At 54.4% G+C, this 24,726-nt stretch overlaps 11 protein-coding genes across 11 annotated transcripts; 7 read left to right on the top strand and 4 right to left on the bottom strand.

The window, feature by feature from the left end:
- The first annotated feature begins 219 nt into the window (after positions 1–219).
- Positions 220–1,181, top strand: N656DRAFT_739875 (uncharacterized protein). Its single transcript, XM_064812789.1, has 3 exons — positions 220–456; positions 526–630; positions 689–1,181. Exons 1-3 carry the CDS (start codon positions 242–244, stop codon positions 996–998), a joined length of 630 nt encoding a protein of 209 aa, XP_064666013.1. The 5' UTR covers positions 220–241; the 3' UTR covers positions 999–1,181.
- Positions 1,017–2,740, bottom strand: N656DRAFT_784198 (uncharacterized protein). The gene is made up of 4 exons (XM_064816116.1): positions 2,542–2,740; positions 2,393–2,469; positions 2,018–2,213; positions 1,017–1,833 (listed from the first exon to the last, which is right to left on the bottom strand). The coding sequence occupies exons 1-4, from the start codon at positions 2,641–2,643 to the stop codon at positions 1,378–1,380; spliced, it is 831 nt and encodes a 276-aa protein (XP_064666012.1). The 5' UTR covers positions 2,644–2,740; the 3' UTR covers positions 1,017–1,377.
- A 271-nt stretch (positions 2,741–3,011) lies between these two features.
- N656DRAFT_784197 (uridine kinase) lies at positions 3,012–5,462 on the top strand. Its single transcript, XM_064816115.1, has 9 exons — positions 3,012–3,517; positions 3,576–3,653; positions 3,709–3,758; positions 3,825–3,969; positions 4,035–4,077; positions 4,132–4,217; positions 4,276–4,345; positions 4,399–4,630; positions 4,683–5,462. Exons 1-9 carry the CDS (start codon positions 3,302–3,304, stop codon positions 5,164–5,166), a joined length of 1,404 nt encoding a protein of 467 aa, XP_064666011.1. The 5' UTR covers positions 3,012–3,301; the 3' UTR covers positions 5,167–5,462.
- A 143-nt stretch (positions 5,463–5,605) lies between these two features.
- N656DRAFT_771815 (uncharacterized protein) lies at positions 5,606–5,941 on the bottom strand (the record flags this gene model as incomplete). The annotated part of the gene is made up of 1 exon (XM_064813887.1): positions 5,606–5,941. The coding sequence occupies one exon, from the start codon at positions 5,939–5,941 to the stop codon at positions 5,606–5,608; it is 336 nt and encodes a 111-aa protein (XP_064666010.1).
- An 895-nt stretch (positions 5,942–6,836) lies between these two features.
- On the top strand, positions 6,837–9,492 carry N656DRAFT_784195 (FAD/NAD(P)-binding domain-containing protein). The gene is made up of 2 exons (XM_064816114.1): positions 6,837–9,125; positions 9,192–9,492. The coding sequence occupies exons 1-2, from the start codon at positions 7,073–7,075 to the stop codon at positions 9,206–9,208; spliced, it is 2,070 nt and encodes a 689-aa protein (XP_064666009.1). The 5' UTR covers positions 6,837–7,072; the 3' UTR covers positions 9,209–9,492.
- On the bottom strand, positions 9,394–11,215 carry N656DRAFT_761458 (P60-like protein). Its single transcript, XM_064813241.1, has 2 exons — positions 10,967–11,215; positions 9,394–10,916 (listed from the first exon to the last, which is right to left on the bottom strand). The coding sequence occupies exons 1-2, from the start codon at positions 11,116–11,118 to the stop codon at positions 9,743–9,745; spliced, it is 1,326 nt and encodes a 441-aa protein (XP_064666008.1). The 5' UTR covers positions 11,119–11,215; the 3' UTR covers positions 9,394–9,742.
- A 161-nt stretch (positions 11,216–11,376) lies between these two features.
- On the top strand, positions 11,377–12,896 carry N656DRAFT_784192 (ras-domain-containing protein). The gene is made up of 5 exons (XM_064816113.1): positions 11,377–11,645; positions 11,702–11,727; positions 11,786–11,874; positions 11,930–12,059; positions 12,116–12,896. The coding sequence occupies exons 1-5, from the start codon at positions 11,593–11,595 to the stop codon at positions 12,448–12,450; spliced, it is 633 nt and encodes a 210-aa protein (XP_064666007.1). The 5' UTR covers positions 11,377–11,592; the 3' UTR covers positions 12,451–12,896.
- A 201-nt stretch (positions 12,897–13,097) lies between these two features.
- N656DRAFT_801816 (uncharacterized protein) lies at positions 13,098–13,824 on the bottom strand (the record flags this gene model as incomplete). Its single annotated transcript, XM_064818175.1, has 2 exons — positions 13,098–13,690; positions 13,749–13,824. The coding sequence occupies 2 exons, from the start codon at positions 13,822–13,824 to the stop codon at positions 13,098–13,100; spliced, it is 669 nt and encodes a 222-aa protein (XP_064666006.1).
- Positions 13,825–15,469: 1,645 nt separating this feature from the next.
- On the top strand, positions 15,470–16,619 carry N656DRAFT_784190 (uncharacterized protein). The gene has a single exon (XM_064816112.1). It carries the CDS (start codon positions 15,819–15,821, stop codon positions 16,140–16,142), a length of 324 nt encoding a protein of 107 aa, XP_064666005.1. The 5' UTR covers positions 15,470–15,818; the 3' UTR covers positions 16,143–16,619.
- Positions 16,620–17,853: 1,234 nt separating this feature from the next.
- N656DRAFT_801814 (DUF1753-domain-containing protein) lies at positions 17,854–18,705 on the top strand (the record flags this gene model as incomplete). Its single annotated transcript, XM_064818174.1, has 2 exons — positions 17,854–17,898; positions 17,986–18,705. The coding sequence occupies 2 exons, from the start codon at positions 17,854–17,856 to the stop codon at positions 18,703–18,705; spliced, it is 765 nt and encodes a 254-aa protein (XP_064666004.1).
- Positions 18,706–19,465: 760 nt separating this feature from the next.
- On the top strand, positions 19,466–24,291 carry N656DRAFT_801813 (sulphite reductase hemo protein, beta subunit; the record flags this gene model as incomplete). The annotated part of the gene is made up of 3 exons (XM_064818173.1): positions 19,466–19,511; positions 19,682–24,201; positions 24,262–24,291. 3 exons carry the CDS (start codon positions 19,466–19,468, stop codon positions 24,289–24,291), a joined length of 4,596 nt encoding a protein of 1,531 aa, XP_064666003.1.
- Positions 24,292–24,726: the final 435 nt, after the last annotated feature.

Genomic DNA, 24,726 nt, shown 5'->3' with positions numbered 1-24,726 from the left:
CGGCCTGACCACGGAAAACGCAAAGACCCTCGTCGGCAAGAGGTTGTTGCGCTCTCAGTTGGCTATTCTGAGCCGACCAATCACAGTGGATAAGGTGGGTCCCAGCAGCAACCAAGAATCGGCTCGACTTCGTACGCAAGCTTGAGCCAACTTGCGCCGAATTGGGAGCTTGGAATCGAATCAAGACCCCATCGTCGCCACCTACCACTCCCTTCCAACGCCTGAAGAGAAGGGTAACGCCATGTCCTCATTACGAACATCCTCCGCGGCCGCGCGGTTGCTGCGTAGTGCGTCGCAAGCCCGCGCCGTCCTTCCTGCTTCGCGACGCTTCCAGAGTGCTGTCCACGTCCCAGCCAAGTCAGAGGAGGAGGACAAGGAAAAGAAGGAGCATTCGCCGATGGCCACGCTGCCCCGGAACTCGCCCGACTACAGCGTCCCAATTGACATAGCTACATCGTACGATCCCTCTTATTCGGGGGCTCATTCTGCCTCTTGACACAGTCGATCGGTATTGACTCTATCCAGCACCTTCACTCCCGTCCCGAAGCACATCCAAGACGGCAGCGAGGATGTCCTCCCCGCGGGCCTCCTATCCGGCGCGCCGCTGGAGCTTCAGGCCAGGACAGTCCGGTAGGCTCACGCTTTGCCGTTCGCCAACTTCGGTGTATTACTGACGCCTCCGACCTAGCATCTTTAAACCCTCTAAGCCGGCGACCCAGTCTGGTACCAATATCGGCCAGAGGTGGCGGATGGACTGGGACGTTCTACCCAAAGGCCACAGATGGGAAAACCCGCTGATCGGCTGGCAATCGTCAGGCGACCACATGCAGGGCACCCACATCAACTTTGACACCAAAGAGGACGCCATCGCTTTTGCCGAGAAGCAGGGGTACGAGTATTTCGTCCAGGAACCCAACGAGCGTCACTTCACGCCAAAGGCGTATGCCAACAACTTTCTGTACTCTCCTGGCAAGTTGAAGCACATCCGTACCAAGTAGGTGGCGGTGGGAGGATTGATGAGCTGGGATTTGCATTGTACATACGTGGGGCAGAAGACTGCGTCGATAGAATGCCATGCTGTCAACAGCTTCGGAAGAATGTCGCGCACTGCAAGTTTCTTTCGCGAGAGAGAGCTCTAACTATATTGCACGCTGTACCGTGTAAAGTCCCGTTTCAGACGCAACTTGAGCCGCGTAAAGTCATCATCAATGCTCCAAACCCTAACCAGTCGACCCAATATCCCGTGAAAACGCCCTCATGCTGCTCCCAGGACCCGACCCTCGTAGCCACATTTAAATTCCCGCTACCGTCCCTAACGCCAGAAAGCCAATGGATATATCTTCTCCCGAGTCCATTAATTCGTCGCCAGTAACTGGTTCACGTCGTAATCATGGGCTCATCGCCACCGTCATGGTAGTCTGTGTTTTCCCCATTGAGACCCAGCTCAATTGACACTGGAAGGTCGACCTTCTTCGCCCTAGCCGAGTTTTCGGCCCAAGTCCGCATGCGGAGGAGCGATCTGATGGCGGCTTGCGCGCGCTCGTGCTGCCGAAGGTTCAACGCCTCGTTGACCTTGGCCGCTGTGCTCCGGCGAAGATCTGGGCTGAGCAGGGCCGCAAGCTCCGGCTGCAGTTTGTCGTGCGGAAAGAATATGAGTACCATGGTCTGTTCAAGATCATGCAGGAAATCGCGGTTTGTGGCTGCCCGCGGACCTAGCTTTTTGGTTGCAAACTCCACAGCCGGAGTGACATCCCCGCTGTTGCACTGCCGGATCAGCTCCACCAGCTGCTGCCGCAGCAGCTGGAAATGGAGCTCGGGGTTGCTATCCAGTAACTATGGTTTTGCCATGTTAGTCCGTGGCTACTGACAGTGGGTGTTTAAGAGATACGGGATGCCATGCGCTGCATCATTCTGCTAGTGGTTGTGCCTCATCACAGGCCAAAGGCCTATGCGTGGTGCATGATGGAACTCGTGTTCTAATCATCGCAGCGGGTAACAGTGTAAAGACGTGCCATACCTCTGCGTCTAGCTCGTTCAAGGCCGTTATGGCGGTCTCGATGTCGCCACTGTGGATGGCGTGCAGTATCTCCTGCCGTGCTTGGATGGACCGATCCTCGCTTTGGGGCTGTATATTTGCTTCTTTGGAGAAGTATGCTGCCGCCTTTGGGTACCCTTCCATTATCAGGTAGTCAAGGACCAACGCGTTAATGTCGCTGGCGCCATGGTCAGCACTAAGTACATACTATTTCGTTGAAGTTGAAGTAGAGAGTGCAGGGCAAGTCAGGGCTATAACGAGATGTGCAGGATTTCTCCACATAAAATTCAGAGAGATTCCCAATGATATGCGATCATCATGTTGCCATGTTCATGGGAACGGTCGCACGCCGCTTACCTCTTGGGCGCCTTGACGTCGGCCACTCGTTTGTCGAACACATGCTGGAAGGGAGTGGCTGTCGATGTTGAGGAAGTCTTTGCACACGAGAGTGGTAAGCATCTCAAACTACCGCTTGACTGTCGAGCAGAGGCTCAGGGGACACACACCATCCGGCCAAAGTTCTCGCGCAGATGAGCAAGTATGGTTTCTCGAAGAGCTGGATCGTCGTCAAGCCCACCCAAATCGAAGGCGGCGCTCCGGCTGGACATGTGCCTAGATGAAAGAGCGCAGTCGCTTTACATCTGTCTGCGCGTGCGACTAGACACAGGGTCTGCACTTTGGTGGGAGGTTGGGAAAGGAAAAAAATTGAACTGAAGTGGACTCGCGAGCAAAGGACGAGCGACGTTGGTCAAAACCTGAGCAAGCAAGAAGCGTCCAAGCTCTTTTGTGGGACATGTATATACACTAGAGTGTGACCAGCCGCATTGGCGGGGACTTTGCAGTGGACTTTGGTTTGGAAAAGAAAGAGCACTGGAACAGTGGTATCACAGCACTGGGCATCTGTGGCTTGGCCTAGGTAGTGCCCCGCACTGGCCACAGCGAGCCCTAAATGAATTCATCCCTTTTCTGGAATGGAGCATTCATCTTATCGATCCAAAGGAGATCCGCTCAGCCTTGCCCAGACTGATAGGACAACCTGGAAGTCCAGGCTGCAAGCAAAGCAGATTTCTTTTGTTCGAGCCGGTAGGTTTCCCTAGCCTTCTGCCTGGGAAGAGATCAAACGTGGATGCATCTTTCGCGATAATTAGCTGCTGCCGCGGGTCCTCCCGAGGTTGCCTGCAGGAAAGTTCCAAGATTTTAGCCCTGCCAACTCACTCTCCCCTGGCGCTGGTCGGCCTATCTCGGGTGTGTTAGCGTTTTCCAACCATGCCGGCTTCCGCGCCACCTAACCCGGAAGCCGGAACCAGCCACGTGGTGGTCGCCGGGGCAGACGACATAATCGCGAAGAGGGCTCATTATGCGCCGCCATGGGCCGATGTGAGCATAATTGGCATCGCCGGCAGCTCTGGCTCAGGCAAGTCGACACTGTCACAAGCCATCGTGAACAAGCTCAATCTGCCATGGGTCGTTATCCTTTCCATCGTGAGTCCCAGAGCAGCCTCCCAGACACGGGGAGACCTATCGCTCATACCACTCGTAGGACTCGTTCTACAAGAGTCTGGACGAGGAGTCGTCCAAAAAAGCTTTTCGAAATGAGTATGACTTTGACTCGCCAGATGTAAGCCACATTTGCCCTTGGAGATCCACGATCAAGAGGCTCATAGTCAGCTCAGGCCCTAGACTTTGATGTCCTGGTAGACCGCTTGCGAGACCTCAAGGCTGGGTAAGTGCTGGGCTTCCGCTGGGTTCAGTACCATGACTAGTCGCCTCTGACGAGTGTCGAATGTAGGAAACGGGCCGAGATCCCTGTGTACTCCTTTGAGAAGCATGCCCGCCTTGACCGGACAACATCCATCTACTCACCGCACGTCCTTATCCTAGAGGGCATCTTTGCCCTCTATGACCCTAGGATCCTCGAATTGATGGACATGAAGGTGATACAGTGCCTTGCTTGGACTGTGCTGCTCCCAATAATGCTGATTTTTTCCTTGGATACAAGATCTTCTGTGAGGCCGACGCAGATACCTGCCTCTCGAGAAGGAGTGCGTCTGAGCTGTCACCCCTCGCGTCACCCGACATCGGCTAACTGGCTGAAGTACTGCGCGACCAAAGGGACCGCGGCCGCGACATTGAAGGTATTATCAAGCAATGGTTCACATTTGTAAAACCGAATTTCGAGAAGGTGAGTTGGGTGCCCCAGCTGTCTTTGTCTAGGATAGCCCCTGACTTCCCAATGACAGTATGTCAACCCTCAAAAGAACGTTGCCGATATCATCGTTCCTCGAGGCGTTGAGAATCATGTGGCCATGTGTAGGTTGATAGCCCCGTCACATTGCAAACAAAATGGGTGCTAAACAGAGCAGCAATGGTGGTCCAGTTTATACAGCAGAAACTACTTGAGAAATCGACTCACCACCGTGCAGCCCTTACACGCCTTGAGATTGGGGCCAGCTCCGAGCCGCTCTCGAAGAAGGTGGTGGTCCTGAAGCCGACGTCACAGCTCCGCGGTATGAACACCATCATCCACGATATCGACACATCCAGCGAGGATTTTATATTTTACTTTGATCGTTTCACAGCCTTGCTCGTGGAAGAGTGCGTTGCTTATCCCTGCGTTGCACTGTTACGCCTTCTAACCTTGCCGTAGGGCGTTCAACAAGATTCCGTTCGTCTCGGCAGAGATTACCACGCCCCAGGGCCTTCCATACGCCGGGCTACGTCCCAAAGGGGAGGTTTCTGCAGTCATTGTCCTCCGTGGTGGTGCGGCACTGGAAGCGGGGCTCAAACGTGTGATTACGGACTGTAAGACGGGAAGGGTGCTGATCCAGAGCAACATTCGGACCGGCGAGCCCGAGTTGCACTTCCTGGTCTTACCCAAGGACATCGACCAGCACGAAGCGGTACTGCTCCTCGACGCCCAAATGAGCAGCGGAGGCTCGGCCCTTATGGCCGTGCAAGTGCTGGTAGACCACGGAGTCAAGGTAGACCGGATTGTCTTGGTCACGTACAGCGCTGGCCGGATGGGTCTCCACCGATTAACCAAGGCGTTTCCGGAGATTACGGTCGTGGTGGGCAATGTCGTTCAGGACACGGAGCAGAGATGGGTCGAGAAGAGGTATTTTCGGTGCTAGAGATGCTGGTTTGACGGGCTGGGTAGCGTTGACCCTGCATCGGAAGGGTCAATGCTAGCTCCAATTGGTGGGTTAGAAGTTGACATCGACTCAGAGTTGGAAATACGTCTTGAATTAACGCATTGGATTGCCAACGGAGACGAATATCTAAAGGTGTTGATATATCGCTCAGAAGCCACTATTTTGGCGTTTTCAGTCCAAAGACCCTACCAATGAAAGCATATATCACTCTTCCCAATCATACTAGACAGGGAATCCCTCGAAAGCCGACTTCGCGTTACTGTATGACTGTATGTATAATATCATGAACACCCCACGCTCATCCCTGGCAGTTGCACCTGAATAACAATACGCCGTAGCATCGCACAACGACAAAAACAAAGAAACATTAAAACAGATCCTACGTGAGCCCCCTTGAAAAACGATTCCCGCCGGCGGATCATATCCAGTTAGTTTCAGTGTGACTCGCCGAACCCCTTAGCTGGTCGTCGCTCTGGCTCGCGCTCTCGGGGGCGTCTTCCGACTCGTCCACGGGAGCGATATTTGTCTTCCTGAGCATGAACATGGGCTTCTGCCCTTCCTCATCGAGCTGTTGGAACAGGATGAACGGCTTCTCGTCCAGTCCCATACAGCGCTCCTCGTCGCCGTAGACTAGGTACAAGGCGTACTGAGTCCAGGGCGCGTTGATCTGGTATTTTTTCAGCGCCGCTTGGAGCACCTTGTCACAGGTTGCGTCCATGCTGAGTCCCCACGTCTTGAAGATGAACTCGGGCATCTTGAGCGCTGGGGTTTTGCGTTCTGCACGTCGCTGGTTGAAGGATGAATGGGCTGTGTGAAATATTGTGTATGTACAATTCACTGTAGGCAAGGTAGTTGAATTCGTTGAATTAACTGGAAACGCATTTCCTGGGCATTAGGTGACTTTAATTGCTTAGGAATGTTCAAACTCAAAGACGGCGAGAGCCGTGGGATTGTCGTCGTGGCTGCGGGGTTGCCGGAGGGTGTTGGCGGAACCGGGAACGCGAAACGGGAAAAGGGGTTGATGTGCTCATATAACCCTAACCCAAGGTCCCGGTGTTGGATAGTTAGGTAGCGACCCGGCTCAGCCTGGCTCCTGTAGTAATAGGTATTCCATCTTAGTGTTCCTGAAGTAGCTCCCTTATGATAATGCAGTGTACAGTACCTAAGTAATTGTGAAGCTGTAGCTGTCTCGAGTTGAGGTACAGGATTTATCTTCATCGTTTGTACAGTTCAATGCTGGTTTGTTCGTTAGCGCAGAACTCCCAACAAGGGTCCTAGTCCTAAATTCAAAAAGATGCCTCTAAACAGCCATAAACCACAACTCAACGAAGAAAAATAGAGCATCTAGTAATACTCAAAAAGGTGGTTTTATCCAAAGCCTACTTGCAGGCGAAAAGTGGCTATTTTGATGTTGAGATCTGATTTTTAGGTTGATGCTTGACTTCAAGTCAGGCGCTAGCGAACAAACCAGGGGGACATTGTAACGGACGTGGAGTGTTGCCAGCACACTTGCCTGAATTTTACCGTAATGTTGCCTAGACGGACAACCCTGGCCCCAATCGATTGGTCCCAGCTGCAGTGCTACGCTAGCTCCGCTTCCAAGCAAATCACTGACGTCGTAGCTTAAGGGATCCCCAGTCGATCTTCTTGGAGCTGGCAATTCGAATGCCCTCAACGCCAACGACCAATTTCTACATTCGTTTTGAATCATCCATATCTTCTGTTTTACTCTTCAATTAGACTTCCCCTCTAGATTTCCAATAGTACCTTCAGCGGCTCATTTCGGATACCCTTGTCAGCAGCAGATCATTCGCACCTGAGTCCTTCTGTTGACGTCACTGGGGACGGGACTTTCTAGCGCTCAACACCACCGACACTGGCCAGAATGCTCAGCTGTCGGGCAGCTCGACAGGCTGGCAATCTGGGATCCCGGACAGCGAACCCTACTGCCAAGATACGGTGGCACAAAACTCAGGCTCATCCTTTGTTCACGAGGACGTCTAGATCATGGCCAATTGCACAGCGAACCCCAGGCGCAATTGGGTTACCGTCAACGAGATTCCCTCCAAGTCCCGCGAGAATAACGCCCGTGCGCCAATTGTCCGGAGAGCCACTTCCACAACGAAAGACGAGATTCTTAAACTTTGGGTATCGTCTTGCAGCAGTGTTTGGCAGCTCGGTACTGCTCCTCGGCCTGGGAGTGGTTGGTTTCTTCATCTATGATGCGTCAACCTATGCCTCGCACGCCAACCAGGCCGACATTAACATCTCCCGGGTCGCGCTCAGCCCCCGACGCGGTGGTCCCAAGAACCTTCCAATATTGGAGGTCTACCTCGACGATGAAGACAGCGAGGAGATGCGGAGACAAAAGGACAAGCCCCGGCTGGTGATCCTGGGCGGCGGCTGGGGCGGCGTCTCGCTTTTGAAGGAGCTCAACCCCGAAAACTACCACGTCACGGTGGTGTCTCCGACGAATTATTTTCTCTTCACCCCGATGTTGCCGTCTGCGACGGTGGGGACTCTCGGGCTAAGGTCGCTGGTCGAGCCGATCAGAAGAATAATACATGGAATTGGAGGACACTTCCTCCGTGCCCGTGCCGAGGACATCGACTTCTCGTCGCGCCTGGTTGAGGTGTCTCAAGAAGATTGCAATGGTGTCGAACACAGGTTCTATGTCCCATATGACAAGCTGGTGATTGCTGTTGGGTCGGTCACAAACCCGCACGGCGTAAAGGGTTTGAACCACTGCCATTTTCTCAAGGACATTAATGATGCGCGGGAAATTCGCAACAAGGTCATCCAGAATCTAGAACTCGCCTGCCTGCCGACTACGACCGACGACGAGCGGAAGCGGCTGCTCTCGTTTGTTGTGTGTGGCGGCGGGCCCACTGGCGTCGAGTTCGCTGCCGAGCTTTACGATCTCCTGAACGAGGACCTCATCCAGCTCTTCCCACGGCTCCTGCGGAATGAGATATCGGTTCACCTAATACAGAGCCGAGACCATATTCTCAACACTTATGACGAGACGTTGTCCAAGTATGCCGAGGACCGCTTCGCGCGGGATCAGGTGGATGTTTTGACAAATTCTCGCGTGAGCGAGGTCCGCCCCGACTCGATCGTCTTCACCCAGAAAGCAGAGGATGGCAGCATAATCACCAAGGAGCTCCCCATGGGATTCTGTCTCTGGTCGACAGGTGTCTCTCAGACCGAGTTCTGCAAGCGCATTTCCAAGAAGCTCGGCAGCGCGCAAACCAACCGCCACGCGCTTGAGACAGACACTCACCTCCGCCTCAACGGCACTCCGCTGGGCGACGTCTACGCCATCGGTGACTGCGCCACGGTGCAGAACAACGTGGCCGACCACATCGTCACCTTCGTGCGCAGCCTCGCATGGAAGCACGGTGCGGACCCGGAGAACCTGCAGCTGCACTTCTCGGATTGGCGCAGCGTCGCCGAGCAGGTCAAGAAGCGCTTCCCGCAGGCCATCGGCCACCTCAAGCGCCTCGACAAGCTCTTCGCCGAGTACGACCGCGACCAGTCGGGCACCCTCGACTTTGGCGAGCTCCGCGAGCTGCTCAAGCAGATCGACAGCAAGCTGACCAGTCTCCCCGCCACCGCTCAGCGCGCCCACCAACAGGGGACCTACCTCGCCCACAAGTTCAACAAGCTGGCCCGCGCCGCGCCCGGCTTGCAGGCCAACGATATCGTCGAGGGCGATTTGGACGCAGCTGTGTACAAGGCGTTTGAGTACAAGCACCTGGGCAGCCTGGCGTACATTGGCAACTCAGCCGTATTTGACCTCGGCCCAGGAAGGAGCCTCGCCGGCGGCCTGTGGGCCGTGTACGCGTGGCGCAGTATCTACTTTGCCCAGAGCGTCACTTTCCGGACAAGGGTGTTGATGGCTATGGATTGGGCCAAGAGGGCCCTCTTTGGGAGAGGTGAGTCATTGATCTTATGTCTCCCAGTACAAGAATTGCTGTCTTGGACTGACTCTCCGTTGGCAGATTTGATGAGCTATTGAGTCTTCTTCGCGTTGTAATTGTTTAGAGCTGTCCGGGTGCCTGCATTGGCGTTCTGTCGTCGGCTCCCGGGGAAGCGATGTTAGCGATCATGGACGGATTATTTACCCTGGTAGGGGTGTAGTACTGCCGGTTGCACCATTATTGAGGTGGTTGACAAGAGCGTCGAGTTTGCTTCCAGGTTGGTGTTATGTTGTTGTCCAAGATCTGGTAAAGACTCGGTGTAGTAGGTATAGAGATGCATTCTAATACAACGCAAAAGGCTTCTAAAGCCGGATTTTCCATGCTCTTCAGTCCAGCAAGGTCTGCTGTAGCTATATAACCCTACCCCATGATTTGCCTTGAGTTACTTTAGAGGAGTGTGGTGTTGTACTCGATGTGTGTGGGCACGTTATCCGCCACGATCAGTAAGCCGCAGAGGAAGGACATGTTTCCAAGTTCAATCAATCACCAAGGAAAGATCATGGCATTCCTTCATCGCCCTCGACAGGATCAGGACGAATACATGTATTCTATCCCGAATGCCATTAATATGCTCAGTCCAATGTAAAATCCTTGTACGTCCACTTCTCCGTGATCTTGGTCTTGGCCTGCCTCCGGAAAGGAATCTTCCTCCGGCTCTCCATCTTACCCCTGACGAGGATGTTGCGGTACCTGTCTTTGAGGAGGTTACCTTCAGGTTTCAGGCGCCTGAGGGAGTCCTGGAGCTCGTCCGGCAAAACCAGCTCCAAGTCTTTCTCTGGCAGTTTGAATTTACCCAATTGCCTCCGCCGCAGCACGGTGTCGTCGCCCTCCTCGCTCGCATCGCTCATCTCGACCTTCTCCAATGCCAAAGCCCGTTCCTTTTCTGCAACCTCCAACGCGATCTGCTTGATACGCTCCGCCTGCGCGTGCTTTCGTTTCATGGCTGCTTCATGTTTGGCCTTGCGTTCCTCCTCCTTCCGCCGCTTGATTCGGTTCCTCTCCGCTTGCGTCTTCCGCCGTGGTCTCTTTGCCTTGACGCTCACTTCCTCGCCGGCGCTCTCGAATCCTTCCCAAGCAGAGTCTTCTTCCCACTCCGAGAGGTCCGCCCTTGCTTCAGCTGCTTCAGCCTCGGCAGCTGACCGTGCGGCTGCCTCCAACTTGATGCGCTCGGCCTCCAGGGCTTCCAGGCGCTTCCGCTCTGCTTCCACGGCCTTCTCGCTCTCTTCAATGAGCCGCTGTTGATAATCGGTGAAGGCAGGATTATAGCTGTGGCCGCCTTTCGGCTTCGGAACAGCAGGTATGGGCTTCCCGTTCGCTGAGAGTGAAACGGGCTGTAGCTCCATCGTTTTGGGCTTTTTCGGGTTCTGCTTCTCGACAGGGACTAAGGGGGCGTCTTTTGCTGCAGCGTTCGGGTCCTTCTCTGGCTCGGCCCAGATGTCGTAATCAGCATCCACGACCGTAACCGTGGACTCGTGCTGACCATCGGCCACCCGTTTGATTCTCGCTAGTTCCTTGTGCGTGACATAGTCGGTCCGTTGCCTTTTAACAGGGAGGATGCCATCGGTTGTCTTATCACCAGCCCGCTTGCGTATAGGCACAGCTGGCACAGCTGACCGCTGCGCAATTATTTCATCGGCTTTGAGTCCCTTCTTGGTGCGCTGCTTTGCAATTTGTTCCTTGAGTGCCACATCACCGACAACGTCAATAGTGAAGAGGTCGGACGAGTCCTTCTCGGCAATGACTCCTCTGAAAAAGGTCAGCTAACCGATAGTTCCTATTGGAACCGTCTCGCATACCCCTTGATAATCTGGTCGTTTAGCTCCTCGAGACCCTGCTGGATCTCGGAGACATCGACATTTTTACGCCATGCTTTCTTGCCCTTTCTGGACGGTTGCTTGTACTGTTGAGGGGCGTTAGTGTTGCCCGAAGGTGGCTTTAAAACAGGCATTCTTGAAAGTGGTGAAATAGCAAGAGTGCTGTTTGTCCCGATGGTTGAATGTATTGTACATCTAGGTGATGGACGGCAAGAGAATGTGGGGTTTGTATCTCAAAATTTCAGAGTTGGCGATAAGATAAGATTGTTGACCCTTGCAAGCTAAAAGCGGTGTGGAGCGCTAACATGGGGCCCACCAAGACCGAACAAAGAACGGCGCAGCGCGTGGCGCCCCTTTTCGTTCCCGCCAAGTCAGATCCTCGAGCCTGCCAGGTGCCAAAGCCGACACTACTCAACACCGTCACAAAGGAACCGCAACTTTCGAGGCATCTTTTGGCTCCAGTCTTGAACTCTATTTCGGAGGGTTTTGTGTCGGTATCTGGAAACCCAAGGTTCTGCGGCGCCAGCTCTGTCTTGTGCTTTACACCCTCGCGGGCTCCCTGGGCGCCCTTGATCCCGATCCCAACGATCCGGATACAACCCACCATCATGGCACAAGCAGGAGCTGGCGGGTCATACAACAACCCGCTGAAGAAGTTCAAGTAATATACCCCTTCGGACAACCCACGCTGTTGAACACTACTAACTCGGAGATCAGACTGGTTTTCCTAGGGGAACAGAGCGGTATGCGACTCGGTTGCAGATGGTCAGGGAAGGGAGCTAACAGCGCATTCATACGCAGTGGGCAAGACATCGCTCATCACACGCTTCATGTACGACTCGTTCGACAACATGTACCAAGCCACGATTGGCATCGACTTTCTCTCAAAGGCAAGCCTCGGCCCCCTATGCGCAAAGGTGGCGGGACACTGACTGTGTCCGGCAGACGATGTATCTCGAAGACCGAACAGTGCGGTTACAACTCTGGGACACTGCCGGCCAGGAACGATTTAGGAGCTTGATTCCATCTTACATTCGGGATTCGAGCGTGGCAGTGGTGGTATACGACATATCAAGTGAGCACCGACCGCCCTGTTCTCGGGAGGGAAAGTGCGTGCTGAACAGAACCCAGATTTGAAGAGCTTCGAAAACACCAGGAAATGGATCGACGATGTGCGAGCCGAGCGAGGAAACGACGTCATTATCGTGTTAGTGGGCAACAAGACGGACCTGAACGACAAGCGTGAGGTGACGACACAGCAGGGCGAAGAGGAGGCCAAGAGGAACAACCTCATGTTTGTCGAGACGAGCGCCAAGCTGGGCCACAACGTAAAAACGCTCTTCAAGAGGATAGCACAGGCGTTGCCGGGGATGGAGGGTGCCGATGCCGCCGCACAGGCGTCCAGTCAGATGATCGACGTCAAGACGACTCCCAGCCCGCCACAACAGGAGGGCTGCGCATGCTAGATGTGCAGCGTCGCATCGCTTGAGTTGAAGGTTCGGTTGACGGATATGTACACCCGCTGAGAATGTGCTCACACGCCAGGGAAATAGAGCCGAGTGGTTTATGGTGATTTTGATCGGCTCATAGCGTTTACAACACTGCAATCTAATAATATTTATTCATGAGGCCTGGGTTTGAATCGATAACCATGGTATCGCCTGTTATTCCCCTGCAACTTTTGTGTAAGAAGATCGAAAGTTATCATTGGTCTATTACCACTGGTCCCCGCTCACATCACCCGGTCGATATTCTAAGCCCGTTGGTATGATGAAGCCGGGAGTACCTGAATGTGTAGATAATCAGATAACTTATGACCCAGACGCTTCGCGTAACGCCCATTCGATAGGTAGCCGAACCAAGCACCCCATAATGCCAGGCGTGTGGGCACCATGCGTCTTGGAATACCGAAGCAGGAATAGCATCGTAGCACATGGCGCTCCCAGCTTGTTTATGGGCCTCGTTGCAGGGCTGCCTTGACCCGGGTTTCTAACCCACAATCAGTTTAGACAATGATGGAGATGCCTTAAACTGGACGGCCAAGGGGCGCTCAGACGTGAGAGGATTCATCGGGAGACCGAGGACACCAGTTCTCTCAACTCCGAAAAACCCTTCAATCCGTATCCATCTCCTCATCACCGTCGTCATCGTCGTCATCGTCATCCATATCCTCGTCGACATGGCCGCCAGTCGCCTCGGTGATCTCCTCGACACCGCCGTCCGTCCGCACCCTGAGCCTGCGCACCTCGCCACCAAATGCCTTGCTCTTCTTGCTCGCGCGCAAGTTCGCCAACTCCTCGCGCTCCAGCTCCTCGACATCGACGCCGCGCTCGGCAGCCAGCTCGGCCAGGCGGCGCTTCTCGCTGCCGCGCAGGCGGGGCAGCAGGTGCTCGTTGGCGGCGACGAGTTTGCGGGCGGCCGCCAGCTCGCGGGCGCGCTTGCCGGCCATGCGCTTCTTGTAGAAGACGCGCTCGCGGCGCGCACGGATCTCGCTGATGCGCTCCATGGCCTTGAGCGTCTTGGCGAAGAGCTCGCGGTCGTACCGAACCGGCACGTTCCGCCGGGCCGCGAACTGCAGCGTGCTGTCCACCACCATCTCCTTGCCCGCGTTCTTGCGGTATGCCTTGGTCCACTTGAGCTTGCGCGGGTTGCGCTTCATCTTGAAGTTCTTGTGGCATTTGGACCGGCAGAAACGAAAGGATTTGCCTGGGCCGTGGAGGTTAGTCTCATGCAGGATGAAGGGCAAGGAAGAGAGCAGACGAACCGTCATTTCGCATAAAGGTAATGCCCTTACTTGGCCACGCGGGCCTCCCGCAGAAAAAGCAGTTTTCGACACGCATCTTGGGGCTCGGAACCGACCGTCGTCTTGGTGAGGTGCCGAGGGTTCTGTTGTCGAGCGCACAACCTCGATTGGGATTGATGCAGTTCTCTCGGTCGAAAAAATTGACCGCTTTTGCAGGCGAAAAAAAGTGGGGGCGGGGATTCAGCCTTATCGCATGCCAGCGTTATCGGTCCAGTTACAGTGTGTATGGTTAGGGTTATAACAAAGGAGTTGCAGTTCAAGCCAAGGCTGCCTTGGACCCCAGTGGGGCGCCAGGGCTTAGTGCAGTGGGTGGCCGGACTCCACTTCACTCCCTTCCTTGGCCCCCTGCCCAAGAATTAATTGAGACCGCAAAACCGAGTTGTACCGCTGTTGGCCAGGAAGACGATCAACAAAACTGGTTAATTCAACTTCCCATAACTTAAAAGTTGCTTCGATTTAGATAAGCGGATTGAAGACAGCAGAATGCTTATATTGATATCAGCTTTGCAGCTATTTTAGACGGGTTGTTGATGGTTGAATGTGGTGGGTGAGCATTTGCGGTCTCAATTAAATCTTGGTCGAGGAGCTTGGGACCTTCATCGCCTGGGAGTATTGGCTTGGAGCCCTTCGGTAATCTGCTTGAAGCTTTGCGAACCTGCCAACCTGGAAACGCTTTCCTCATTACGGGCTTACCGTCTCGGGGACTCAGGTAACGTTGTCCTGTGTTGGTAAAGTCCCTAAAGCTTTTCAGATTCGGAATAGGTTGCGTGGCTTGGGTCTTTGGCTGGTGCCAACTCCTTGCACTGGGCTTGGCTTCTCTCCTTTAAAACTGTGTTGCAGAAATTCAAGTCCAACAATAATTCTTCACACAAGTAGACAATTCCTTGAAACATGGCTTGTAAGCTAAATCGAGTCTCTTGTACTCCTCGACTTCTCAATTATCTCTCCTGCAAGCAGCATACATCCTACAGTTGTGTGTAAACAGATGTGAGGTTGGGTCGTTAGGATCAAGGTGCTCCACTCGGTGTCCTTGGCCGCGGGGGAGAATCTGGGGAAGTGGAGTTCCGTGAGCCATGGGTTCCACCAACGTTTTCCTCTGGGGCGCTAGCACGCGACCATGAAGCAACGTACCTGATTCAAACCAGTATCGCGATCAAATATCCAGAGATCTTTCGCAGGAAAGCTCCCTCGTGCCACAAGCACATAGGAATGTTTGTAACTTGCTGTGTTTCCAGTCAATTGGGACAGATCCCGTGATAGACCTTCATTCCTGGTGCCAAGCGGTTGCTTCTTCCCCGCTTCCTCAGCCTGCGCCGTGGCGCCATGTCGAGTCAGCGAGAGGACAGAGGCACGTCTGTGAGAGTAGAGTGACGTCCTAATCAAGCCATGATTGGCCCTTTGGATATTGTTTGGGACGACTTTACCCCGCACGGCACCATGCCTTCCTTTCCCTCTGGGCTCGCTCCCAGGCCGCTTGGAGCACCAAGGTGGCAATGACTGGACGCGGTTAGCGGCGAAGGTGCTGGTCGCTTGGATTTCAGTTGTCTCGCAGCTGCCCAAGGTGTGCCAGGCATGCGCACCAGCCCCGAGAGCTTGAAGGCCCGTGACAGTCACTCATAAAGGGGGCAAGAGGCCCCCTCTGCCGCTCCGTTTCTCTGTGTGACCCTCCCTTACACTCTAGGCCTTTTGTTACCCATCATCAGCAATCATCAAGACAGTGACTGGAAACGACTTTCTATCCATCGGAACTGCGGTGCCTGTTCGATTCACCTCTACGGTCAATAGATCGTCAAAACTCCTAGCAGAGGTAAGCAGAATCACACGTTGCCCTTCAATCTCCTTTCTGTTCCAGCCTCTGTGTCTCGACCAGCTGGCCGTTCGCCCTTTGCTGCTGTTGCATCATATCTCTCTGCTCAAATTATCTACGCTGTCCATAGCCCATCACCATTGAAGACTCTAACACCCTACATTCAGTATCACACTCCGTTCTAACACTCAAACGCCTTTACACAACTTTTCACACTCGCCAACATGCCCGTCCGCATCCCCGCCGCAACCCGGACTGAGGTTTGGTGCATGGGCGCCGCCGGCGTCACCTCGTTGGCCCCATTCTATTTGATGGCCCCGAGCGCCAACGAACGCCTCACCAAGCAAACCACAAAGTGGGCGCCGCGTTGGGAGCGCAACATTACATTCTTCAGGACTCCGGCAGAGAGAAGCATCAACAGAATCAAGCCGCCGGTTGAAAAGGCAGTTCAGAGGCTGGAGCAGAGGCTTCCATTGGAGAAGGTCGCCAAACGTGTTGACAGGGGCATCAAGAAGAACCTTGATCGCTTGGGGGTCAAGCACACCTGAGTGAGGAACCGAGAATGACCTGGATGGAAGTACAAATGCAGGTGTTTTTCCAAGGAACAGGCCCACGGTCATACAGCCTCGTACATAATACCCTGAAGCATTCCTTAGGTTTCCTGCACGATTTCGGTGATCTCGAAGACGGATTCTATTGCCGTTATTGGGTTATTACAGGCGTTGTTGACCCAGACAACGGACAACGTCGAAGAGCAAGGTTGCTCTTGTACTCTAGAGTTAGAGTAGCTATCTAGCCATGCTTTGATGTCCTTTGACTGAACAATGGTTCTCGTCATGAAGCCTCAAATCTTCCGCTGTCCCACCATGTTCGAGAGACAGTCTTCCTATATAGTTATGCTACCGGCAATTGAAGGGCGCTTGCATCTGCTTAAGAAGATTTCTACAAGGCACCAAGGTTTGGTTCGGACGGCGCGTCATCTCTAGCCCATTTCTTTCAGAATTTCTAAATCATCACTCGAGCAGTCTTCTTCCACCGCTGCCCCTTTCCCATGACATACCCGGTTAAAGTCCAGGCTAACTTGCAGCTTTTGCTAATCGGAAATATGCCCCTATCATTATATCTTACTATCATAGTGTTGTATACGTCGTGGGAAATTTTCGTGGCTATCAATCATCTGTGTGATTCAAATATTCGAATCGAGTTATTTAGAGTCGTAGGTGTCCGATCGTGATAACAATGCTATTCCCTATCCAGCACCACGCAAACTCATAGACCCAATTCTGTCAGTAGTGCTCTAAAGAGTAATGCAGAGTCTGCGCGGAATGGGCTAGCCAACTACTTCACGGGTCACTAGGTCCTAGGTCAACATGGTTGAGGTAGGTGCCCACATGTCGGAACACCGATTATGAGAGAAAGCCACGGGAACCAGAAGGGTACAATACCATGGTGTTTATAGCATGGCTCTTCGGCCGTGCTGCCCAAAGGTACTATCCAATTTATCCGGAGATCAATTTTGGATAGACTACGCTTCTCCAGTGGCCCGGGACCGAGCTAACAGGTTGCAGATCTCGGGCGCGCGAGGAATAGCAGAAACCTTAGGAGTTGGGGTTCATTGGCAGCCATAGGGACAGATAAGTCAACCAGACCCCTTCCTTGTTTGTCTAGGTATGGATCAAGGTCACTTTAGGGGGGAGGTCGTGAGGACGGTGACTTAGAGCTGGAATCGTTTTCCAAATCCGGATGTGTAAGTGAGAATGGGCCAATGGTTTCGGGGGGAATGTGGGTTGATGATATATCCACAACAGGGAAGCGATGGACAGCTGGCTCCAGCTGCACATAGTGTTTGTCATGTGGCGACGGTCTGTCTGCCAGGTCTTCGACAATTGCCTGTGCCATCGAGTCGATTTGGGAACTTTGGCTTGTTTGATCGATCGCAAGCTAAGTATTCATCTCACAAAAACAACCTGAGGGGGAAAACAAGTTTCAACATCGTACTCTGGTGTGTAGGCAGCCGTCAACGGTCTTCAGATTCTAAACACACCGTGTGCATAATGCCACAGCAATTGCATTGATTGTCTTGGCTGCCGGCACATCCGGTTCTGGGTGTCCTTGTGCTATTGTTGCAGGTGGGGCAGGTTCACTTCAGGGGCCGCTGCATCTGTCAGGTTGTTCGCAAACACATGCAACCTGCAACATCCGAGCGAACTGTGACTGAATTGCTGGCAGACAAGGTGGGAACTAAGTTGTTTTAGCAAAATGTCGCCCTCAAGGGCTTCCTGTTTCCAGTTGCCCCGTCCCAAGGTATGTACATACATACAGTATTTTCTGCTTCCCATAGGCGGCGTTTCAAACTGGAACCTTGAATATCGCTGACCAACATCGCGCCAGTCTTTCCTCGGCTTCTTGTCCCTCCAGACGGGCACCGAGTTGATATCGCTTGCGCTCGCCTTTAACAAGGCGGCGGGTATCTACGGGATTCTCACGCTGCTCACGGGCTACGCGATCTCGGCGTTGCAGGTGTCGGCGTACCTTGGCTCAATCCTCGTCCTGGTGGCGCTTGCCTTCTGCGTCCCGCACATTCGCACACAGAGCCCCTTCCATAACCTCGCCCTCGCCTGGCTGTACGTTCTCGACACCATCGTGAGCGCCGCTTACACATGCGCCTTCGCGACGAACTGGTACAGCGGCGAATATTCGGTCAGCATCGGGGTAGATGCCGCCTTACCACATGACGGGCAAGTAGAGCAGGACGCAAGCCACACAGCACAAAGCAAAGCGCGTTCTGGCGTCCAGGATACTGCGGCGAGCATAGTCCTCGTCATCGGGTTCACGCTTGTTCGCGTCTATTTCAGCCTCGTGGTCATGGCGTATGCCCGGACGGTTCTGCTACGGTTCGTCGATGAGAACATGGGGGAAACGGAGCAAGCGGACCCAACGGGCGAGGCTCCGCATCCTTTCGCCGTGGGCGCTCCGCTTGGCGGTGGTTTAAGGGGCAAGTTGGGAAGGCTCATGGTCTCAATTGGGAGAGGGTATTGGTTAGGAGGCAGGACCGCAGACGAGGAGTGGACACGGGATGTCAGTTCCAAATTCAAGGACAGCAGGCAGTGAAATATGCCTCAGAGGGACGTGGCTGAAAAAGCACTATCTGATTGCACCTTGGTCAGTCAAACCCCGATTCGAGTCGCAGCGATTGGATTGCATAGCTGGCGGCGCTGTAATATTGGAATTGTCGAGACTACCTTGGATCATAATACTGAAATCGACTTCCCGCCTCCTCGGTGAAGCGGAGTGGGTTAACCGGCAGATGCCAGTATGCCCCCCTCGAACCACGTGCGGCTACTCGGTGTCACCACCCTTGCGTTGCTGAAGCGGGTTAAACGCATAGCCTTGATACTTTTGACATTCGACGAACAGGACCCTTCCCGCAGTAGTAACGCTTGTTCCAGACCAAAGGGACGTCAGTCAAGGAGCTCGGGGTTTTTAATTCACAGTTACCGAGCGAAAGCCGCGTAACAAAGTTGGCTGGGAACATCGCGTCCAGGTGTTAGCGCAGTGATAGAGCGCCAGATGGAGACTCGACTTCACTCCAACTCCATGACAAAGCGACATTCAAATCCCGCGCTTGCAATTCGCTGGATCATCTGGGGTTCTGGGCAAAACCCGGGATGTGAGGCGCTAGGGCGATCACGCAATCGCTCGTCCCGCATACAATCAGAGAGAATTTTGCGGGGCCGGCATACGGAGTTTTTACATAGTAATTGACTGGCCTCCATACATAAAGGAGCTTCGACCTTGAAGGCCGAAACGTCGTTGTTTGGTGATGCTGCTCGCTCCTCACTCATCCCCGTTCTGCTTCTAAGTTGAAGCAATGGCGGACCTGTCAAAGGCCAAAATAGCAACGCCTGAAGAGGCCGGTAAGCACCCTGCAGCCTGTCCCTCCCGGTTTCGGCCATTCACAAGCCGTGCCCCGCGATTGCTGTTGTGCCTAGACACTGTCGTCACTTCCCTCGGATCAGAGGGACAGCTAGCGGGAAGGCATTAATGTAAGAGAGTAGCACAAGCGCTAACAACTGAATCGCTGCAGTTGCTACAATCGCATATCTCGCGAGTGATGTCGTCGTCTCAGTCCAGCCATCGCTGGCCTCCGACTCGGAGTTTTCAGGTCATCTGAAAAGGCTTGCAGCCCAGAAAGTGCCCAGCTTGGTAGCAAACACCAGCGATGCTCTGCCCGAAATTCAGTCAGTGAGGCACAACACAGATCCGCTGCTCTCTGTCTTTACACCAATTCGAGACGGCCGTCTTGTCTCGGTGACGACGACGTCGGCCATTCTGCTGCCCTCGATAGCGCACCTGTACAAGCTCGCCAATTTCCCTGTCGTCCTCCATGTCGCCCTTGGGCCCAGCAGCTTCCCCGATTATTCAGCCATTACAGCGATTCGCAACTCTGGATGGACATTCCTGCAGTCATGGTCGTTGCTGGAGGCTCAGGATATCGCTCTCACGGCCCATGCTTTGGCCGTCCGCTCCGGCAAGGGCGTCATCCACTTTTTCGACCCCAGCTCCAGCATAGGACTTGATCCGATAGATTTCATAGGCTTCGATGTCGCCCGCACTGTGCTGAACCTTGACAATGTGCGGAGGTTCCAATCCGCGCCAATTGCTGGCTCCAGCATTTATGCCAATGATGGCCGGGTCGCGGTTGCCCCTGAGCAGAGAGAACCCGTGACAACCGGAGATGTTGCGGTCAAAAGCGTCACGCCTACCGAAATGGATGTGGCATCCACCGCAGAAACATCTCGGATATCCTCTCAGTCTAGCCAGCAAAGCTCGACGAGCTCGCCTCCTAGCCCCTCCACGGCGACAACCATTGAGCCGGCGGCCCAGGCCATCACCTCCGAAGATATCTACAAATACGTGACCTCGATCTGGTCTCAGTTGGACGGCCTGGTGGGGACGCGATATAGCGCTTTTGAGTGGAGGGGCCCAGCCAATGCTGAGAACTGCCTTCTCCTTTTTGGATCCAACGTGGTTCTCTTCGCAGACGCAATATTCAACGCCCAGGCGGACGAACCTTTTGCGAATGTTGGGCTGATTATTCCGAGGCTATATCGGCCTTGGCTCGGGGCAATGCTTGTCCAGTCTGTGCCCAAGTCGGTCAAGAGGATTGCCGTCCTCGAGCAAGTCTCAAGGAACACAACAAAATGGGGCCCGGTCTTGATTGACGTTCTGACTTCGGTCAAGAGCGCCGTGGGCGGCGTTGAAACAGTTGTCGGCCATCAGCTAGGATGTATCTCCAAGGAGACCGTCCAGCAAGCTCTCCGAGGCGTGTTCCAGAACCTCACCTCTGACAAACCAGTCCAGAACTTGGAGGTTGGCGAGCGGGAAGCACCAAATCAACCCGCAGAATACAGTCTGGAAAAACCAAAGCTCGAGACCGCTTACACCAAGATTCTCGACCAGCTCTTCGGCAGCAGAGCTTACATCGCCAACTCTCTTGGCTCCGATAATGCTGGTGTCTCTGCTACCATCGCCGCAACCCCCGAGTACGGCTTCGGGTCGCTCCTCGCCAGGAAGGAGCGCAGACAAAAGTTCATTGGAGAGGTCAAGCAGGCAGTGAGCTCTGGGCAGTTCCTGACCGAGGTCCCCAAAAGGGCTTTGACCCAGTGGGTTTCAAACGCCGAGGACGTGAAGAAGTCCGAGGAAACTACTGAGGATGTGGTGTCCAAGCTCTCCATTGATAATTCGAGGCTCTCACGGTCGCTGCTGGAAAACAAGCACTTCTTCCGCAAACAGTCTTTGTGGCTTGTCGGTTCTGATGCCTGGGCATACGACCTAGGAAACTCGGGCGTCCACCACGTTCTGGCCTCGGGCGAGAACGTCAATATGCTGATCATTGATTCGACTCCGTACTCCGAGAGAGCCGCAGCCGACGCCAACCGTAGGAAGAAGGACATTGGTCTTTACGCCATGAACTTTGGAAACGCCTATGTTGCCTCGACCGCCGTCTACAGCTCCTACACGCAGGTGCTCCAGGCCATGGACGAGGCAGACAAGTTCAACGGCCCGTCAATCGTTCTGGCATACCTCCCTTACTTTGGGGAGCACGACTCTCCCCTGACCGTCCTCCAGGAGACGAAGAAAGCGGTTGATCTTGGCTACTGGCCGCTGTACCGGTGGAACCCCGAAAACGAGAAGAAAGGCGAGCCCAACTTTTCTCTGGACTCGGAGCGCATCAAGAAGGAGTTGAAAGAGTTTTTGGACAGAGACAACCAGCTGACACAGCTCATGCGGAGGGAGCCGCAGTTCGGCGCTGCTTTGTCTGAAGATTTTGGGACCGAGATTCGAGCGCAGCAGAAAAGGAAAGCCAAGGATGCGTACAATCAGCTGCTGGAGGGCCTGTTTGGAGCACCGCTCACAATCTTGTTTGCTTCTGACAACGGGAACGCGCAGTCCCTGGCAAAGCGGCTTGGCATCAGGGGCAGGGCTCGTGGTCTCAAGACGATGGTCATGGCTATGGAGGACTACCCGGTCGAGGATCTACCGAAAGAGGAGAACATCGTCTTCATCACGTCAACGGCCGGGCAGGGCGAGTTCCCGCAGAATGGAAAGCCTTTCTGGGACGCCATCAAGGACAGCACCGAGCTTGACTTGGCCTCTGTCAAGTATTCCGTCATGGCGTTGGGAGACAGCCACTACTGGCCCAGGAAGGAGGACAAAGTGTACTACAATAAGCCCGGCAAGGATTTGGACAGACTCTTGGCCAACTTTGGCGCGACCCGCCTGGCAGACATTGGGCTTGGCGACGACCAAGATCCGGACGGGTACCAGACTGGCTACCAAGAGTGGGAGCCTAAACTGTGGGAGGCGCTCGGGGTGGCTAACGTCCAAGGCCTTCCGGAGGAGCCTCCACCGGTCACCAACGAGGACATTAAGCTTGCGTCCAACTACTTGCGTGGCACAATCGCCGAGGAGCTCAAGGACACATCGACGGGCGCAATCTCAGCAGCCAACCAGCAGCTGACCAAGTTCCACGGCACGTATATGCAGGACGACAGAGACGTTCGCGACGAGCGCAAAGCCCAAGGACTGGAGCCGGCCTACTCATTCATGATCCGCTGCCGACTCCCCGGTGGAGTCTCGACGCCGAAGCAATGGATTCAAATGGACGACATCAGCACCCAGCTCGGAAACGAGACGATGAAGCTCACGACACGGCAGACATTCCAGTTCCATGGCGTTGTCAAAGGCAAGCTGAAGCCGGCCATGCAGGCCATTAACCGCGCCCTCATGACCACGATCGCCGCATGCGGAGACGTCAACCGCAACGTCATGTGCAGCCCGCTCCCTTCGCAGTCCAAGTATCACCGGGAGGTGTGGGCCTGCTCCAAGAAAATCAGCGACCACCTGCTTCCATCAACAACGGCGTACCATGAGATATGGCTGACGGACGATGATGACAAGAAGACCCAAGTCGCCGGTGATGCGGTCCAGGACTTTGAACCGCTTTACGGACCTACCTATCTGCCGCGCAAGTTCAAGATCTCAATCGCCATCCCCCCACACAATGACGTGGACGTGTATGCACACGACATTGGACTCATTGCCATCAAGGGGAGCGATGGGCACCTCGAAGGCTTCAACCTGCTGGCTGGCGGAGGCATGGGTGCCACCCATAACAACAAGAAGACGTACCCGCAGACGGGCAGGATGCTTGGCTTCGTCAAGGCGGCCGACGTGCATGTTGCGTGTGAGAAGGTGATGTTGGTGCAGCGCGACTTTGGCGATCGGAAGAACCGCAAGCACGCGAGACTCAAGTATACAATCGATGGCATGGGCGTCGATGTGTTCAAGGCCAAGGTTGAGGACTACTGGGGACAGCAGTTCGAGCCTGCCCGTGATTTTCACTTTGACAGCAACATTGACACGTTTGGGTGGACCAAGGATGAGACGGGCATGAACCACTTCACTTTCTTCATTGAGAACGGGCGTATCGAGGATACTGCCGACTTCCGCATGAAGACGGGCCTGCGCGAGATTGCAAAAGTGCACAAGGGCGAGTTCCGACTCACGCCCAATCAACATTTGATCCTGAGTAACGTAGCCGACGAGGACATGCCGGCCATCAAGGCGCTCATGGCGGAGTACAAGCTGGACAATCTCCAGTTTTCGGCGCTCCGGCTCAGTTCGTCTGCTTGTGTGGCGTTCCCGACATGCGGCCTGGCCATGGCGGAGAGCGAGCGGTACCTCCCAGTGTTGATCTCCAAGCTGGAAGCATGCCTGGAAGAGAACGGTCTGCGGCAGGACTCGATTGTCATGCGCATGACGGGCTGCCCCAACGGATGCGCGCGTCCGTGGCTTGCCGAAGTTGCGTTTGTCGGCAAGGCGTACGGGGCGTACAACATGTACCTAGGCGGTGGTTACCACGGGCAGCGGCTGAACAAACTCTACCGGTCGAGCATCAAGGAGGACGAGATCCTAGCCATCATGAAGCCGATGCTAAAACGCTATGCCACGGAGCGCAACGAGGGTGAGCGCTTTGGGGACTGGACAATCCGAGCAGGCATAATCAAGGAGACAACGGATGGGCGGGACTTCCATGAGGGGGTGAGTTGTCCGACGAGCGAATCTTGACCGATCTTGTGCCCTACTAACTTGGCCGTACAGGTTGCCGAAGAGGAGGAGGATGAGGAGTGAGGATCTACCATGAGCGGGTTTGAGTTGTAATTTGCTCGGAACGGGCGTATGCATAGCATGTAATTTGGCGTTGGAAACTCTGCTGCATTTGCCCGATTATTTCTTGTATTCAATATAGAGTGTCTGGATAATCGCATCTCGTTGACTGTGAGAGGCAGGTGTCGTCCCACGGTCCCGGAGCATCCTCTGATCCATCCAGGCCGAGTCCGTGCTCCGCGAGTCAAACGGTCAAAGTGATCAGCAGTCAGGGTTCAGGGACGAGTGGGGTACGTAACCAGGTACGCAACGCTAGTGGGTCTCAGCGTCAACGCCACGCCTGGTTGCCCCGGCAACATTTCGCGCATAACCGCAACTAAACATTCCAACACAGAGGGACGAGTCCAGATGACAGCCGCATTCCGGTCAACCGTTGCCTACTAAACTGCTCTGGACCTA

The sequence above is a fragment of the Canariomyces notabilis genome (assembly GCF_033297395.1).
Source record: "Canariomyces notabilis strain CBS 508.74 unplaced genomic scaffold N656scaffold_32, whole genome shotgun sequence".
In the NCBI taxonomy this organism is placed as follows: Eukaryota; Fungi; Ascomycota; class Sordariomycetes; order Sordariales; family Chaetomiaceae; genus Canariomyces; species Canariomyces notabilis.
Note: the sequence above shows the minus strand (reverse complement) of the source record. Positions and strands in the feature narration are given on the sequence as shown.

What these genes read in the sequence shown, in the direction of transcription:
- N656DRAFT_784195 (XM_064816114.1), top strand. Translation starts at nt 7,073, where the DNA reads ATGCTCAGCTGTCGGGCAGCTCGACAGGCTGGCAATCTGGGATCCCGG.
- N656DRAFT_784192 (XM_064816113.1), top strand. Translation starts at nt 11,593, where the DNA reads ATGGCACAAGCAGGAGCTGGCGGGTCATACAACAACCCGCTGAAGAAG. An exon ending in AACCCGCTGAAGAAGTTCAA is followed by an intron (nt 11,646 to 11,701) that starts GTAATATACCCC and finishes CTCGGAGATCAG; the next exon opens with ACTGGTTTTCCTAGGGGAAC. An exon ending in GGTGGTATACGACATATCAA is followed by an intron (nt 12,060 to 12,115) that starts GTGAGCACCGAC and finishes AACAGAACCCAG; the next exon opens with ATTTGAAGAGCTTCGAAAAC.
- N656DRAFT_739875 (XM_064812789.1), top strand. Translation starts at nt 242, where the DNA reads ATGTCCTCATTACGAACATCCTCCGCGGCCGCGCGGTTGCTGCGTAGT. An exon ending in CCAATTGACATAGCTACATC is followed by an intron (nt 457 to 525) that starts GTACGATCCCTC and finishes GACTCTATCCAG; the next exon opens with CACCTTCACTCCCGTCCCGA. An exon ending in CTTCAGGCCAGGACAGTCCG is followed by an intron (nt 631 to 688) that starts GTAGGCTCACGC and finishes CCTCCGACCTAG; the next exon opens with CATCTTTAAACCCTCTAAGC.
- N656DRAFT_784190 (XM_064816112.1), top strand. Translation starts at nt 15,819, where the DNA reads ATGCCCGTCCGCATCCCCGCCGCAACCCGGACTGAGGTTTGGTGCATG.
- N656DRAFT_784197 (XM_064816115.1), top strand. Translation starts at nt 3,302, where the DNA reads ATGCCGGCTTCCGCGCCACCTAACCCGGAAGCCGGAACCAGCCACGTG. An exon ending in ATGACTTTGACTCGCCAGAT is followed by an intron (nt 3,654 to 3,708) that starts GTAAGCCACATT and finishes TAGTCAGCTCAG; the next exon opens with GCCCTAGACTTTGATGTCCT. An exon ending in TAAAACCGAATTTCGAGAAG is followed by an intron (nt 4,218 to 4,275) that starts GTGAGTTGGGTG and finishes TCCCAATGACAG; the next exon opens with TATGTCAACCCTCAAAAGAA.
- N656DRAFT_784198 (XM_064816116.1), bottom strand. Translation starts at nt 2,643, where the DNA reads ATGTCCAGCCGGAGCGCCGCCTTCGATTTGGGTGGGCTTGACGACGAT. An exon ending in GACGTCAAGGCGCCCAAGAG is followed by an intron (nt 2,214 to 2,392) that starts GTAAGCGGCGTG and finishes CCATGGCGCCAG; the next exon opens with CGACATTAACGCGTTGGTCC. An exon ending in TGAACGAGCTAGACGCAGAG is followed by an intron (nt 1,834 to 2,017) that starts GTATGGCACGTC and finishes GCAAAACCATAG; the next exon opens with TTACTGGATAGCAACCCCGA.
- N656DRAFT_761458 (XM_064813241.1), bottom strand. Translation starts at nt 11,118, where the DNA reads ATGCCTGTTTTAAAGCCACCTTCGGGCAACACTAACGCCCCTCAACAG. An exon ending in AACGACCAGATTATCAAGGG is followed by an intron (nt 10,917 to 10,966) that starts GTATGCGAGACG and finishes GACCTTTTTCAG; the next exon opens with AGGAGTCATTGCCGAGAAGG.